Source organism: Argentina silus (assembly GCF_951799395.1).
Source record: "Argentina silus genome assembly, chromosome: 22".
Taxonomy (NCBI): domain Eukaryota; kingdom Metazoa; phylum Chordata; class Actinopteri; order Argentiniformes; family Argentinidae; genus Argentina; species Argentina silus.
This window is the reverse complement of record NC_139676.1, coordinates 13,071,930-13,090,123: the sequence shown is the minus strand read 5'-3', so window position 1 is coordinate 13,090,123 and position 18,194 is coordinate 13,071,930. Positions and strand designations below refer to the sequence as shown.

At 47.9% G+C, this 18,194-nt stretch overlaps 1 protein-coding gene across 4 annotated transcripts in view; it reads right to left on the bottom strand.

Moving 5' to 3' along the window:
* Window positions 1-883: 883 nt before the first annotated feature.
* The window catches only part of septin9b (septin 9b), a 66,133-nt gene continuing 48,822 nt past the window's right edge, over window positions 884-18,194 (bottom strand). For 2 of the 4 annotated variants that reach the window (XM_083693453.1, XM_083693454.1), the window contains 9 exons: window positions 16,473-16,661; window positions 13,402-13,530; window positions 12,957-13,038; window positions 12,721-12,858; window positions 7,709-7,826; window positions 5,251-5,346; window positions 5,046-5,142; window positions 2,521-2,572; window positions 884-2,339 (listed from right to left, as the gene is read on the bottom strand). In XM_083693453.1, the coding sequence (XP_083549579.1) occupies window positions 2,126-2,339; window positions 2,521-2,572; window positions 5,046-5,142; window positions 5,251-5,346; window positions 7,709-7,826; window positions 12,721-12,858; window positions 12,957-13,038; window positions 13,402-13,530; window positions 16,473-16,661 (1,115 nt within the window). In that variant the 3' untranslated portion in view covers window positions 884-2,125. Of the gene's footprint in view, window positions 2,340-2,520; window positions 2,573-5,045; window positions 5,143-5,250; window positions 5,347-7,708; window positions 7,827-12,720; window positions 12,859-12,956; window positions 13,039-13,401; window positions 13,531-16,472; window positions 16,662-17,642; window positions 17,773-18,194 lie in introns of those variants that run through there. The other 2 variants (XR_014554866.1, XM_083693455.1) reach the window with 2 other exon arrangements.

Sequence of the window (18,194 nt, the reverse complement as noted above, 5' to 3'; positions counted from 1 at the left end):
AACCATTTTGGCAATCAAGACATAATAAATTGTAAACAATAAAAATATCGATCTTTATTTCTTCGAGATAGCATATCAAAGATAAACCTTATTCTATAATACCATAACAAATTACACAATAACTATACAACAGTAAACATACCTTTTAGTCATTTTCACCATAGAGACAAGTTACTGTATATTCATCTTGGTTATGACATCTGTCCATTGGTTTTTGGGGTAAAGCAAATTGATTGGGAGTATGAATGACACTCGTCTATGAATGACTTGGAACAAATGTTTAGTAAGGCTATATCGGGGAGTTATAAATCAACTACAACAGGAACAGATTGGGAAAGGAAAGGCCTGCCTAGCTACCTACCTTCATGTAGACCTATTCTGCACATCCACAAAGACAGAGCCCACTCAAAACATTGACATATCAGGTGGCGTATAACAGCTGGCAGAGGTTTCCAGTCCAGTATAAGGAGATTGTATCCCTTCCAATGATATGACACGGTAAGAATGTGAATAGATATGGACTATCAATGAGTCGATCAGAAATAGTACTACAATCTCAGACACCCCATCTAATCTACTTCAGCAGTTGACGATAGAGGGACACTGATATGGACAATGACCTACCTGTAAATAGCCTACAGAGTATCAAAGTCTTGTGTAAGGGCGAAGAATAGAACTACTGGTACACACTCAATACCTGCTGTATACTCTCTGATACTGGGCGAGTTAACCGTAAGAGTGTCGGAGGCTCACCGGTTGAAATACCGTTAAATCGAAATACCGTTAAACTAAACTGAAAGCGGGTTACGATTATTGTGTAATACCTCCTAACGTAATACGCATACATAAATACCTATTCATAAAATCAATTCTATATAGTTGCTTCTCTTTAGAACAGAAAGGACATTTATTTGGTTTACAGAAGGGATAGAGAGCATATAAGGAAAACCAATAATGCATTCCCTCTACAACACCCCCCCATCCGCGTAATAAACAATAAACACAATAATATAATAACAATAAATGCGGCATGTAAAAATGTACTGTACGATTGAGCCGAATGCAAACACAACATTACAAAACATTGGCATTATTGGTAGACAGATATTGTTTTTTTTTGGCAAAGAGGTCTTTATAACATATCGAAAACACAATGGTAAAAGGGTTCATTTTCCACGCTGCTCCACACTGCATTGCGCTCTACTGGGGCAGTGCAGATGTGTCATCTCTCCCCCCTAGACCTGGGTCCAAACGTCTGGGAAATACTCTCCCCCTAGACCTGGGTCCAGACGTCTGGGAAATACTCTCCCCCCTAGACCTGGGTCCAGACGTCTGGGAAATACTCTCCCCCCTAGACCTGGGTCCAAACGTCTGGGAAATACTTCAGCTTCTGCTCGAGCCTGCCGTCAGTGCCAGACGGGCGGGGTTTGTACTTTTTGGGACTATTTCATTGGTTCAATTGTGCCAGGCAAACTCAATCAAGCTAAGTATTTTTAAATTATTTCAAATACAATTTGAACCCAGGTCTAATCCCCCCCCCCCCACCCCCCCGCCCCGCCCCAGCCTCAAATACTACAGAACCTAAACCCCACTAATCCACCTATATCTACACAACACTACACAGCACGACACAATGTAGACCAGGTCATTTCAATGTACTCCTCCTAGTTTATCTAATCAATTATCTGACGATGACTTCATTTGAACTGTATGGAGCCTCTAAAAGCACATTCCCTCCCTCAAACACATGTGGACTGCACTGTTCAAACTCCTTGTCAAAGCCTTCACCGCCTGTCTAGAAAAAATAATGGTCTGAATACGTATGCTATCGTTCTGGGATCCGATCTTCAAAGGGGAAACACTTGATTATTTGCTTTAAGGCTCCTAGCTACAACTTCTAGGAAACTGAAAAGCTGTGTGTGTGTTTGGCAGTTGGTCATGTGAGAATGGTTGTAATTAGTATGCTCTCATGAGTGTGTGCTTTCGCAGTGTGTGAATGGTAGGTCACTGCCAGTTAGAATGGGGACGACTTCTCACAATGTTCTCACAGTGTGTGTGTGTGTGTGTGTGTGTGTGTGTGTGTGTGTGTGTGTGTGAGAGAGTGTGTGTGTGTGTGCTCAGATGTCTACATCTCGTGGGACAAGACTTCGTGCTCGGTGGCCACCCCGTTGGCCTGTGTGTTGGGCAGTGCGGTGATCTGGCCATTGGGTTGGGGGGCGGTGAGCTGGCCGTTGGGTTGGGGGGCGGTGGGCTGGCCATTGCTCTCATTGAGCCTGCGGACGCGATACACCTCATAGTGGATGCTACCGGTGATGTCTTTGATGTTCTGCATGTGGGTCCTGAGAGAGAGAGGGAGGGGGAGGGGGGGGGGGGAGAGGGAAGAGAGAAAGAGAGAGAGAAAGAGAGAGAGAACAGATATACAATTAACCATCAGCAACTTAGTCACTTTCTTTTCCTCATGAATGTAATACAAGATTCTAAATATTGATACTGAAAGGTGAAGGGAACAGGGGAACTCACCTGATGAGAAGGTCTCTCAGGTAGGCAAACTCACAGTGTGCAATGTTCTCAACTGGAAAGAGAGACAAGAGCCTTCAGTTACACTTTCTTGTGTCAACGGCTGGTCAAAATACTCAGACGCAACCATTCTGTCCAAGTTTATGTCTTGAGTTTTCCCTTTAAAACCCCTCACCCACCCACTCAGACCATGCATTCTATTCATCAGTGGAAATTCAAAGATGTGTTATCCCACGCTCCACCAGAAGATGGCAGTGCTGTGCTAAAGACAGGTCAAGGACGCCATTTAACTTGACATCTGCAGCAATTTTCTTAAGTCAAGATAACAACCCCCCCCCCCCTCTACCATTACACGCAATTTAATATATCTCAGTCCCCTTCGAGGAAGAAAGGGAGGGAGACAGTTTAACAAACTCTCCATGACAATTTGTGGTAGCCTCCAATGGGTCCAAACACGTGTATGAATTATAGATTGTGTCAAGTCCACAAATTAAAAAAAGGAATGCTATTTATGTGACACTTTGAAATTCCCAGGGCAGGAAATTACATTCTATTTGAGCACAAGGGAGGGAGGGAGGGAGGGTGGGTGGGTGGGTGGGTGTGTGTGTGTGTGTGTGTGTGTGTGTGTGTGTGTGTGTGTGTGTGTGTGTGTGTAACCACTCTGACTGCGGTGTGTTGATTAGTGGTGGGTCCCTCCTAGTCTTAAAACCAAGCTATTCTCTCTGCACATTTGAAACAGCAAGACTGAGCCTAAATAGACACACACAGTCATTCTTATTGTGAATTCTTCCTTGCTTAGTAAGTTTCAGCAGATGAATAGATCAATGCAGTGGATGTAGATATTGTAAACAGAGACATGCACAAATAAATCATGCCTTGATGCCAATAGTATATTTGTGCAAACATGTGAGTAATGCACTTGACCCCGGCACCACTGGGACATTTGAAGAAGTTGGAAAAAAGGAGTCAGAATGAGAGCAGAGTGTGAGAAAGTGAACAAGAACAAGAATAATTGGGATAATGGAGAAAGAGAGAGACAGAGAGAGAGACACAGAGAGAGAGAGAGAGAAAGAGAGAGACAGAGAGAGAGAGAGAGAGATATATATATATATATACACATACATATATATATATATATATATATATATATATATATATATATATAGAGAGAGAGAGAGAGAGAGAGAGAGAGAGAGAGAGAGAGAGAGAGAGAGAGAGAGAGAGAGAGAGAGAGAGAGAGAGAGAGAGATCCTGCTTGTGAGAACTAAGGGCCCACAGGCCTCCGTGGCCTAATTTATGGTGGCGGTGCAGACATGCCCAGCAGTTCTCTTCCTCTCCCTCCCTCCCTCGCTCCCTCTCTCCATCCCTCTCTCTCACACTGCCTGGCTGGGCTAGAATGAAGCCATTGTTCCTTCAGCCAGAGAAAAAGGCATCTGTCACTCACACATTCTCACATAGCCTGCCTACACACACACACACACACACACACACACACACACACACACTTTTGTGAGCAGGACAGGAACTTAGCGGTGCTACGCTTAGTGGTTGTCAACCATGGTTCGTTGAGCAGAACTCACAACAGGAGAACAGAGGTGTACTAAACTTCAGCTCCAGAGTGTGTGTAGAGTGTGTGTCGTGTGTGTAGAGTGTGTGTCGTGTGTACAGTGTGTAGAGTGTGTGTAGTATGTGTGTGTGTGTAAAGCTACAGAAGCATTAGAGCATTCATTACGGGCCAAGAGAGGCCAGGTGAACTCTGGGAGGGAGCCAGTGAGCAGATGCTGTGACATTCCTCTCCTCCTCTCTCTCTAGACCTCCCCCTCTCTCCTGTTTGCCCTTCCCACCCTTCCCTACTCCCCGAGACAGACCCCCCCCCCCCCCCCAACCCTCAAACCTCCTCGCGGGTGAGACAAGGACACTTCCCCGCCGTGACCCCTTTCTTGGCAGTGAGAGGAGCACTCAGTGCCGTCCAGAAAACGTAAACACTGAAGTTATTGTGTGTGTGTGTGTGTGTGTGTGTGTGTGTGTGGCTGTATTACTATGTGTGTATTGACTGTGTGTGTGTATTGACTGTGTGTGTGTGTGTGTGTGTGTATTACCATGTGTCTATTGACTGTGTGTGTGTGTGTGTGTGTGTGTGTGTGCGCACTGCACACGTTTCCTCCCATCATGTCATGGACACAGACAGCTCTGTAAATCCTATCCCCGAGACAGTGACTCTTAAATCTATGTAACCACAGCAGACAGAGAAATGTGGACATGAGAAACCAGATACTCTCTGAGCCCATCGACAAGAGGCTTCAATCAGCTGGCGGGACTGAAACATGTGCCGGCAGCAGGAACATCATAAGTACGTTTGATCCACTTCACTGTGCAGCGAGGCAATGGCAAATCTGTGTGTGTGGGTGTGTGTAAGATCCAATTATCCGTTTTCCAGGGGATATATATATATATATATATATATATATAGTTTGTAGGTGTGTGTGTCTGTGAGAAAGAGAATGAGTGTATGTACTGTATGTGTTTACCTTCTATGGTGCCCCATTTTGTTTTCCTCCCCAGGAGTTTCTTTCCATTGACTTGGTACTCCTGGTCGCTCCCCACCACAGCAAAAGGGATCATCTCCTGAGAGGGCCACACAAACACACACACACACAGTTAAGAACCTGTACTGATTTGTTATAAGACCACGTGTGTTGGACTTTTTTTCCAGGACATTTGACGACAACTCACCCTGATCTTCTCGTTGATCATCCTATCGTCTGCGTCCTCGTCAAACTCCTTCTGGGGGTAGACGTCGATCCCATTGGCTCGCAGCTCTTCCCTGATCTAAACACACACACAAAACCAAACAAAACACACACACACACACGTCAACGTCTACAGTACGACACAAAACCAAACAAAACACACACACGTCAACGTCTACAGTACGACACAAAACCAAACAAAACACACACGTCAACGTCTACAGTACGACACAAAACCAAACAAAACACACACACGTCAACGTTTACAGTACGACACGGTCACAATATCATATCATAGACATTAGAGTCAGGACGAAGCTGGAGTTTGATAAAGTGGCCATGTCTTCTGAGTCATCCAGTCATCTCTCACAGAACAGGAACCCTGAGCGTGCACACACACACACGCACATACACACACGCACATACAGACACACACACACACATACACACACACTCTCACACACAGACACACAGACACACACACACACAGACACAGACACACACAGACACACACACGCACATACACACACACACACAGACAGAGGAAGGGAAGGGATGTGGGAGAATAGTCCCAACACCGAGTACAATTGGACCGTAGCTCACTTGAGCTCGGCCATAAACACTCCATCATGGTGCTCAGACTGGTGTTGACACTGAACGGTTCCTATAATCTTCCTAACATGGAGGGTTAACCACCATTAGACAAACACACCCAGACACAGCGGCTTTTCAAAATGGCTCCCCCTCCCCTTTTCTCCCTCTCTCTATGTCTTTATAATGACGGGAACCCGGAGAGAGACAGATGGACAAGACAGGCTCCTGCCAGTGATGGACTTTAAATGAATGGCCGCTCCTCTCACGATTACCGCTCTGACGATTTCCACTTGGTGGATGATCAAAGAGAAACGCGTTTATTTTTCACTCTTCGACGTTCTTCAATGTTTATGCCTTGGAGCTTTTTTCTCAGCCTTGCTCGGGACATTATAGGAAGCAAACCGACTCAAACTCAACAAAAGCCACATCAACAGCCGTCGAGGGGGGAAGTGAAACAGAGGCGCACAGCTGCCCGGGACACAGGGAGGGCAGGCGACCTCTAATAAAACCTTCCCTTGTTCCGTTCGCATGTCAAATGCTGCAGGAGAACGGCACAAAAAAAAAGAGTTAAAATCACAAACTCAGGGTCGTACACCGCGCGTGTGGCCAACCAAAACAACCCCAGAGTTACAAGCTCCACACAACTTCCCATCTCGCCGGGCCCGTTTAAGATGAGTCCCCCGCCGCTCCCCCCCGTCTTGTTTTGTTCTTATTGGACGTTGCCGGGGGAAACGGTAGCCAAGACGCCCAGCGTGTTTCCTTCTCTCCAGGATTAATAAAGACATGTCGCAGGATGCCAGAGCAAGCAAGCGAGGACCACCCCCCTCTCCCCCCCCCCTCCCCCCACCCCCAACCACAACAGAAGCACACACAGGAAACGAGAGGGGGGGGGGGATGAGGCCTTTCAAGACTGAGCCAAGCAGGTACTGAAACGTATCCATCTGGTGTGGTGCAGAAGACACATGCAGAGAAAGCTATTTCTATGGAGGCAGGCAGAGAGGAGATGTACCGGAGGTTTCCACCAACAGATGTGGCCTCCATACATACAGTAGGTAACAGTTTGACAACCTCAAACTGGAAACACCAAAGGCATATACTTAGAGATATATATGTTTACATACATGGGCATACATGGCCTTTTATATGCCCTATGGCTATATATATATATATGGCTTTGGGAAACACCACGAGCAGCCTCTGCAACCTTTGTGGTCGTCTGAACCGAATGATTCCTTGTTAATGACAGGCCCGCCTGATACAGCATGCTGGCATCAGGGCTGCAGCCGAATGCCAGTGCCTCTGTGTGGTTTGAAGGAAAAGTTGGAATACGGAAGACTGTAAATAAATAAATCCTTCGTAAACGCTCCGGTCTGGGCAGAACATGACTTGCGGAACGCTCTAGCTGTGCGTCCCGCAGTTCCAGGCCCGGGCACGGTGAGCGGTTTATCCAGATGGTACTCTGTTTGTGATGCCTGGCAGGGCCTTACAGCCGACACAGCCAGCCAGCCAGCCAGCCAGCCAGTGTGTGTGTGTGTGTGTGTGTGTGTGTTTGTGTGTGATGTTAGCCTCTCTTTAACCTGCTGGGAAGACCGGCCGCTGGACCCATCTGGGTTGTCGTAGATCAGGCAGGAGTCGTGTCAAAGCAAACCTGCAGATGGTACTGTACATGGACTGTATATACAATACCACGCGCGCATAAGCACACACAAAACACACACACACACGCACGCGCATGCACACACACACACACACACACACACACACACACACATGCACGCGCATGCACACACAGACAGACACAAAAAAAAACACACACACACACACACACACACACACACACCTCTCACCTTCTGTTTGAAGAAGTCCCTCTCCTCCAGGGTCAGAGTGTCAGCCTTGGCAATGACGGGGACGATGTTGACCACTTTGCTCAGACGCCTCATGAACTCCACATCCAGGGGCCTCAGGCTGGAGGAGAGGAACGGGGGAGGGAGAGGACAGACAGGAACACCATGGGGTCAACAGACAGATAATATGCCCCATTCAGCTGACGCTTTTATCCAAAGCGACTTGCATTGCAGTGAGTGCATACATTTTTCTGTATATATGGTCCCAGCGGGAATCAAACCCACAATCTAAGTGTTGTTAGTGACATGCTCTACCAACTGAGCCACAGAGGACCACAAAAGATCTTTCTCCAGGTGAGGTTGACCTTGGTAGAACATTCTGAGGGGCAATATAAAAGTTATGATACAATGGTCTAAAATTATTGGAGAAGATTCATGATCATATGTGAAAAAAAAGGAATTTCAAGAATAAAAGGAGTCTTTGTCTTTGATTTGTATGATAAAGTAGATCGAAGTACTCCAGGTTAGATTGACCTTGGTAGAACATTCTGAGGGGCAATATAAAAGTTATGATATAATATATCACAGTAGATTAATAATGATACGTGAAAAAAAGGAATTTCAAGAATAAAGAGAGATTTTTTGATTTGTATGATAAAGTCCATAGAAGTAGGTAGAGCATAATCAATAAATACCACATCCACTTGACCTTCCTGACATGGATGGCATGACACAAAGCCACCACTAGGGGGCAATCCTGCTCTATTCATTCACGATCTGATCGGATTGGGAGAAATGTAATGAGCTAAAACTCACGGACATCAATACAAAGACAAAACACACAACCTCTTTCCATGGTCAACAATATGCCAAACGCCGCAAAGAAATTAAATTAAAACATGACGGCTAAAAGACAAAGACAATAGTGGTCCAGAGATATTCTTCAGGGTTGGTGCTGGAGGCTACATGTGGTTTAAAGGGATAGTTCACCCAACAACCTCATTCTCATACGAACACAGAAGAAGTATTGTGTGTGTGCGTGTGTGTAGGTTCTGTAAGTCCACTGCACTCTTTAAAACAGGATCTGCTGTCACTCTCTGTCCCTTGCTCCCTCCCTCCCTCCATTCAGCTGACGCAGTGGAGTGCACACATTTCTCAGTACGTATGGCCCCAGTGGGAATCGAACCCACAGCCGAAGCGTTGTTAGCACCATGCTCTACCGACTGAGCCACAGAGGACCACACTCCCTCCCTCCCTCCCTGCATCCATCCCTGCATCCATCCCTGCATCCATCCCTGCATCCATCCATCCCTGCATCCATCCATCCATCAGAGGAGGACAGCTTGGCTGGCAGCAATGCCTCTGGTTTTTCCTCCAGATGGTTCTCCATGTTCCTCTCTTCTCTCCAATTAGCCCAGGCCTGCTGGAGCTGGAGCTGGACCACCGCCTCCAGAGATGGAGACCCACACATGGCCGCATGGCCACGGTCCTCTGTGGCTCAGTTGGTGGAGCATGGCGCTAACAACGCTTAGGTTGTGGGTTTGATTTCCACTGGGACCATATATACTGAAAAATGTATGTATGCACTCACTACAATGTAAGTCGCTTTGGATAAAAGCGTCAGCTAAATGGCATATATTACTATATATTATTACATACCATGACACACACGTCCCAACGCACGCCAAGGGACGGGGAGAGGGAGGGATGGAGAGGAGGGAGGAGGAGAGAGAGGGAGAGAGAGAAGGAGAGAGAGAGAGAGAGAGGAGGAGAGGAAGGAGAGAGAGAGAGAGAGGGAGGAGGAGAGAGGGAGAGAGAGAGGAGGAGAGAGGGAGAGAGAGAGGAGGAGAGAGAGGGAGAGAGAGAGAGCAGTTGTGACCGCGACACACACGCACATACATGTTGTATGCACTACCACACGTTAGATGATGTGTGTGTGTGTGGCTGTGCACATGCTACTGCACACGTATATAGGCGGACAGATGCAAGCGTGTACAAATTGATGCACACGTGAATCACACACGGGTCAGCGCACACACACACACACGCATACTCACACTCAACATATGTACGCATGCTGTAATGCATGCATAAGAACACACGCATAAGCAGATGCCCACAGATGACCGCCCACACACATATGGGCACACACACACACACACACATATGGGCACACACACACACACACACACATATGGGCACACACACACACACACACACACACATATGGGCACACACACACACACACACACACACACACACACACACACACTCTGACTCTCTGACAGCGGCTCAGGTCAGATGGAAGCTACCAAGCAGAGGGAGAGGGGTGACCGCTCTCTACAGACACCCCCTCTTCTCCTTTCCTCCTTCTCTGACGCCTCTGAAACCACCCCTAAGTGCAACATTATCAGTAATCTAATGGTGGTTCTCAGGAAGACGTCCGTCGTCGGGCAACAGGAGGACAGCCTCGAGGGGAGGGGAAGTGCGGTCATCCACTAAGTCAAAAATGGCCGCCATGTCAGGACTGCATTAACTTCCATTGAATATATTTATCGAAAAACCCACTCAAACTACTCAAGAAACCTTGGAGCAAATTGCTGACATGTACTGTAGAACACAGTAATAAATTCAAAATAGCAGTTGTTATGCCTCAAAACTCAAACGAAAAACCACAACCATTGGTTATGATAAAATATGATATATCTCCACTATGATTTGGCAGCGTGGGGGCTACCAGTGTTACTGAATATTCAGTGCAGTGTCTGTCTAATCATTTTCCTGCCTGTGATTTCTTCATTATCAAGGCCATATGGCACCGACACACAGGCCCGGGCAGCAACATGGCTCTGGCATAGCGTCTGCCTAATTGGTTACAGGCCCGACTTTTCAAACCTCAGCCCAAGAGCGGTTATTTGTGAAAGAAATGAGTGCTGAAAAAGCAAGGGGAAAAAGAAGAAAAAAAAAGAAGGAGAAGAAGAAGAATGGGAGCCTTTGGGTTTTCGGGGAAGAGTCGTTCCAGAACCTTCTCTGAGCCAGGGTCCACCCCCGGGACCTACGGTACGGGAGACGGACGGTGCTTATAGAACGTGAGAACAGCGGTGTTTTATCCTGTTAACCCTCTGCAACGGTGTTAGCGACACGGCTAACCTAGTCCCTCGCCACCCCTGCAGCCCATCTGTTTTCACTGTGTGTGTGTGTGTGTTGTGTTGTTTTCTCTGTGTGTGTGTGTGCGTGTGTTGTGTGTGTGTGTGGCTGTATTACTATGTGTGTATTGACTGTGTGTGTGTTGTGTTCTGTGTGTGCGTGTGTTGTGTTGTGTGTGTGTGTGTCTGTTCGGTGTGTAGGTCTGTGTGTGTGTGTGTGTGTGTGGTGTTCTCTACCAGAGTGTCAGGTTGCAGCTTACAGCTCCACAGTGTGTAGAGGGTTTGACTTCTTCTTTGTAGTCCTGGCCTGAAGTCTCTGGGTGGCAGTAAGGAAGATACCCCTCCCCCCTCCCCCCTCCCCCCTCCTCCCTCCCCACCCCCCCACCCCCCCACCCCCGTTCCCGGGCCTGAATAAGAGGGCCTTAGAGGGGACAGGTGGTGGGAGCTTCCAAGAGAGGCTGTTTGGAGGGGGCAATTGAAGCTAAGTGGGAGGGAGGCCAATGGGGGGCTGTTGGCAGGGAGAGAGGCATGTTTGTCTTTTAGAAGGAGAGCAAGAGAGAGGAAGGACTTGTTTTGTGTGATAAGGGGGTCTGGACATGGCACTGACTGTACAACTGCCTGCCATACACACACACACACACACACACACACACACACACACAGTCAATACACACATAGTAATACAGCCACACACACACACACACACACACCAGCAGCAGCAGCTGTTGTGGAGACATGATGAGGAGATGAGGGACGTGTCAAACCGTCGGACACGGTACACACACACACTCACACACACTCTCACACACACACACTTCACTTGAGAGGATTTCTGGAGAGGACAACTGCAGATCAAGGAATTAGGAGGGGGGCAGATGAGAGACAGAAGAGGATGCAGTCATGACACATGACTGAGATATGTGTGGTGTGTGTGTGTGTGTCACAGGGCCAACCCACCAGGGGCACACAAGGACACCATCATCTAACTCACTGCAGACTTGAATAAGAAGCAAATTTGCCAAATCACTGCCAGAGCAGCAGGGATGCAATGTGGTGGGTATTAAAATAGACCTCTGACATGTGCGTCTGAGCAAAACATCTGGAAAATTAAACAAACATCCACCACCTTGGTGTTTAACAAGAGGCTACCTGCTGGTAGCCGGGCCCACGAGCAGGACACAGATGGTAGTTGGCCATCTTGGTTTTCTACAGCAGCACTCTTTGTTCTTAGCTCACGCTAATATGCTGAATCCTATACTATCAATGTTGCCTCTCTCTGCCGTTTCTGTGCCTTTCAAACCGCTCCCTGGTGACTGTTAAGGGCACCATTCATACCTGCTGTGTGCAAACATTAGCATAGGAAGTCAATGCCAGTAAAGGACTTGTCGTGCTGGTGGTCTTGGTTTCCCTACCGCTCCCTGCTCCACCTGGTCGGCAGGTCTGCTTACTGGAGTGAAAGGAGTCTTTGTGAAACCTGAGTCCCAAAGCGATACTGTCTGTGTCTCTGTGGACAGGATGAGTTCCGCATGTGGTCGACTGAGGAGGGGAGGGAGGGGGAGGGGGCTAAAGAGGATGTGGTTACGATCCCCAGACAGACAGACAGACAGACAGACAGACAAAGGGTCAGGGGAGATTCCCACAGGCTTCTCAACAGGTGTGGGAGGAAACCAGACTGGGGCCATAGGATGACTGGAGGGTATGTGTGTGTGAGTGTATGCATTGAAGTGTGCACGTGCGTGTGTGTGCGCATGTGCGTGTGTGTGTGTCTGTATGCATGCATACCGTATGTGTGTGTGTGTGTCTGTATGCATACAGTATGTGTGTGTCTGTATGCATGCATACCGTATGTGTGTGTGTGTGTGTGTTTACCAGTGTCCTGTAGGCGGTATGAAGTATATGCAGCAGTGGACGCGTGAGTCTGGGATCCTCTTCTTCCTGTTGATGTTGATCTCCTCCTGCAGGTACTGCTCATACTGGTCATTGATGAACTTCATGATTGGCTGCCAGCTGCAGAGGATGGAGGATGATGGGAAACTGAGTTCACAGACAGGCGGAGACGTATCCGCTTTCATCGTGAGGTCTGGGTACAAAAACTACTCACTCACCAGTTCTCATTGTTGATCTGGTCCCCAAAGCCGGGGGTGTCGATTACCGTTAGTTTCATCCTCACACCCTTCTCCTCAATGTCTGGAGAGGGAGAGAGGGATGAGAGAGAGAGAGAGAGAGAGGGAGAGAGAGAGGGAGAGAGAGAGGGAGAGGGGGAGAGAGGGAGGGAGGGAGAGAGAGAGAGAGAGAGAGAGAGAGAGAGAGAGAGAGAGAGATCATTGGTTCATATTACATTACTGACACAGTTACACAGAAGGCTGCACAGCATATGCAATGTGCAACAAAGACGCCATCAGATATATTCAGAAATATATATTCAGTAATATAAGTATACTTAGTAATATTTAGTAAGTATTATTTAGTAATACTTGTATGACTATGGCAGTATATGTTTACAGCACATCTCAAGTGTGTGTGTGTGTGTGTGTGTGTGTGTGTGTTTACCGTGACTGATGGACTTGATCTCGATGGTCTTGGGGATCCTCTCCTCAGCGGCGGGACCCACAGACTTGCGGCTCACCTTGGACTTGAACAGTGTGTTCATCAGGGTGGACTTCCCCAGGCCACTCTGCCCTGCAAGACACACACACACACACGAGGGTTAGAAGCCTGGTCACACACACGGATGGAGACGCGCTTGCACACACGCACACACCTACACACACTCACACTCACAAACAAAAGGGCTTTCATCAGTCAACAGTATGATGTTCCTCTAACCTGATGTCATTGGACAATGGCTCTCTTGGTCTGACCCTCTGCAGAGACACCACACACGTCCTAATGTATGAGTCTAGTGTGTGTGTGTGTGTGTGTGTGTGCTTCCTGACTGCAGCAGGACAGCTGTAGGGGTCAGCCCAGCTGCTGTGGGGTTCTCAGGGGGCAGACGGACTGACCACACACACAATGCACCAGCATCCACAAAGGCCCTTCTGTTTCTTCCTACATTCCCTCCATCTACGTTACACACACACACACACACACACACACACACACACACACACACACACACAGCTCTACCACCTAGACTGCCCTTCACACACACACAGTGGGACAGTGCTGTAGGGCATAGGGCAACCACACACACACACACACACACACACACACACACACACACACACACACACTAGGATTAGGGTAATACATCTCAGAGAGGGACCCTCTAGGGCCTCTGCAGCACCGCTGACCTTTCATGCACACAGCCTTTAGAGAGGGACGGGCAGCGCTGTCCCTGCGCCTGAGGACTCAGTATTTATGTCGCCGCCCCGGCTCCCCGCCCCAGCAGCATTTCACAGCCCGTTTTTCCGGCTGAAGTAACTTTCTGCACTTATTCTAGCTGACTTTCGTTCTCACTTGGGAGGCACACTGCGGCTAGGAGTACCCCGAGGAGCTGTTGTGGCCTTGACACGCACACACACACACGCACACACACACGTGTTGTTTGTGTTGTCACGGGCGTTAGATGACATGTGTGGCTGCTGTGTAGAAGTGCACATGCTATCTGCACACGTATAGACTGATGCAAGTGTGTACAAATTGATGCACACGTGAATCATACATCTCTAACAGTTATGCAGGTGTGCGCTCTCGATGATCAGAATCCTGATGATCAGAATCTCGATGATCAGAATCCTGATGATCAGAATCCTGATGATCAGAATCTTAATCAGGCGCATTGTTATTCTCCTGCATAAAGATAGCCATGGAGACACACACACACACACACACACACACACACACACACACACACACACACACACACACACACACACACACACACACACACACACACACACACACACACACACACACACACACACACACACACACACACACACACACACACACACACACACACAGGAGGGTTAGAAGCCTGGTCACACACACAGATGCAGACGCACTTGCGCACACACCCTATCGTAACCATGCATTGTCATGTACAGATCACATATCCACTAGTCTATGCATGAGTGTCATTGCACAACATACCCAGGCATTATATCACCTAATATCTCCTACAGGTATAACTTTATAACACACACACACACACACACACACACACACACACACACACACACACAGGTGGGTGCATGTTTGTGCTGTAATGTTACACTGCAGCACGCTTAGCCAAGAAACACAATGGAGACTGTTATTCCTATCTGAGACAAAGACCAGGAGACAGCAGATCGCCTCGCTCTGGGTCACAAACCTACAAACAAGGTACAATCTAATGGTTTAGACATTAAACTAGCCTGGTGAAAACACTGCACTGGTCTGACAATAACACACACAACTGTCTTGACAATAGAAAACCAGTCCATTTCATACCAGTCTAACTGATGCATCACTCTCAAATCACTGGCTGTCACATTCTGGGATCCAACCTCTCCTCAGTACAATGACATTCCATCTAGTTGTGTGTGTTTTTGTGTGTGTGTGTGTGTGTGTTTTTGTGTGTATGTGTGTTTTTGTGTGTGTTTTTGTGTGTATGTGTGTTTTTTGTGTGTGTGTGTGTGTGTTTTTGTGTGTGTGTGTGTGTGTATATACACAACATGATCCCACAGGAGGCAGATTGCACCACACCACCACCAGGCAAACATAACTACCCTGAGGAATCTCTCATCTGCACCGGGACTCTCCAGAGGTCTGTCAGCAGCTCTTTGTAGAATAAATCTCTTCTGAGTGTTGTGTGGTAAAACGCTGTATAGGGATTTAACTACATCCTTATAGGCCTATCCTTTCCTTAGCCTGGGGCTCCAAGAGGACACACACCGCGCCATTCGGACAGACACACACACACACACACGTATTATTAAATGAAATTAAAAGGCTGGATTTATGAGGCCCCGTTGTGTCTCTCTGAGTGTGTGTCAACATTGATCTCTCAGTGTGTCTGTTCATATTTGTGTTATAAGTGTTTGCATGTTTATATTTGCGTGTGTGTGTGTGTTTGAAGAAGAGGTGCAGACTTGGTGGTGGTATTTAATTGGCCCTCTGTTGATGTTCCCTTAACAGGAGTGCATCACAAGGAGACCTAGTACGTTTGAGGAGAGTGTGCTTGAGCTTGTCAGAGTAATAGGCATCATTATCTCCCCCCCCCCCCCCCTCCCCCCTATTCACCTTACCTGACAGCTCCTTTCTATCAAGTGAGGAACGCATGTAACTATTCATACCCATATTTAAGGGGCACAGTGGTAAGGGCTTCACTTCCCATTGGGGCTCCATACGGGGTAATTGTCAACAGAGTACTTGGGGGAGAACAAGTCTAGTTTCCTTTCTTCTTTTTGAAAGCCTCATCAAAGGATAGCTGAGGAGAGATGTTTTTGTAGTGTAAAAAGTAGGTCTCTATCTGCTCAGCAGGGGGAGGTGTGTGTGTGTGTGTGTGTGTGTGTGTGTGTGCGCATCTGCCTTCAGGAGAACCAATCTACAAACATGGTGTTTAGCTCAGAAGGTTGTACATGTCTGTCTGTCTGTGTGTGTGTGTCTGTTCACATGTCTGTCCTGTGTCCACTCACCCACGACCATGATGTTGAGCTCGAAGCCCTGCTTCATGGCCTTCCTCCTCATCTGCTCCAGGATGGCATCGATGCCCACGTAGCTGAAGTCCGCGCTATGCGGCACCCCCTTGCCCTGCGGCGGGTGGGGGTGGGGCGACTTGACCGACGATTCTGACATGTTGCTGTGGCTCGGATTGACCTCTGACCCTGAAGAAAGGGGAAAGGAGAAGAAGGAGAGCAAGAGAGAGAGAGAGAGAGAGAGAGACAGAGAGAGAGACAGACAGACATTTTGTCAGTATCCTGTGAAGTGAGGTTAGGGCCAATAGCATCGCTTGGTTTCGTTGACAAGCAGTGGCTGCTGTAAGGTAGCATTAGCATCATCACCACCACAGATGAGTGTGAATGTTGGTGTCAGAGCTGACAACCCTAACACACATCCTGAGAGCTGAAACCTGAGAGCTGAAACCTGTCTCAGAAGTCCTGAACAGAGCAATGCTCTATTCGATTCAAAATGAATCTATATGCCACTGAATATACACCCTGGCGTCCACGTGAAGCCATCGGAAACGCGACTGACTTCATTCACACACACAGCGGCTGAATCCCCCACGTCTTTCCTTGATTCCTCGTTTCCTCTCTCCTTGCCTCCTTCTTCTGCTAGACAAGCAGAGGACAAGTGGCGAGACACCCCAAAACCACAAAACCCCCCACAAAAGGACTTTCGCAAACGGTGTTAAACCCCTCCGAACCCCTCCAGCTGAAAAAAGCCAGATTCTAGAACTCAGTTCTCCCCCAGGCTCGAACTGATCGAGCCGCGACCTAAAGAAACGGAACGATAAATCAAACCCAGGACAGCGTAGCGTACGCACATCCGCTCCCTTCTGGCACACAAATCTCCACTTCCAACTGTCGCTGTACTTTATTTTGTTGCTATTATTGCTATTGTTTGTGATGTGAGCTGCTGTAGCGCCTTACTTTCCCCTCGGGGATCAATAAAGTACCGATCTATCTATCTTAAATTCTACTTGCCTTAGAATAAACCACACATAGCGGAGAGGCCAGACGTGCAGAATGTGGATCACAAAGAACAATAACGGGAAGCTGTGAAGTGGAGGAACTCAACACTCACAGCAGACAACCACAGGAGTTACAGTACGAGCTCAGGTTACAACTTATGCCTCACCTCACCTGAGAGAGAGAGAGAGAGAGACTCGGGCTCGGATTCCGAAATGGAAAATGTAGTTCAGAAGTTGTTGAAGAAAAGGGTTGAGTAGCTGCCAAGGCAGTGTCTCAACGAGCCTGCTGAACAGACAAACCGCTGTTCCACTGTGTGTCTGTCAGGGCAGTGTCAGGGTGCGTGCGCGGGTACACACACACACAGGAGCGAGCATGCGCACACACACACACACACACACACACACACAGGAGTGAGCGCACATACACACACACACAGTGGTGGGAGGAACGGTTATGCAGGGGTTTTTTTCCCTCCTCTTTGACACCATGTGGTAGTATCCTCTACTTCAAGGTGTTCAGACAGACACTCAAAACCACAGACGGAGACAGACACTCAAAACCACAGACGGAGACAGAGATGGCCTTCACGCTACATGACACGGTCGAGACCGGCGTCGGTCCGTAGCAGAAGATATCACGGCAAAGACAACAACAGACACACTGACGGTACGCACAGACATGTAAGAACACATGAGAAAATGTGGCAATGGTTTCAAATGCCTC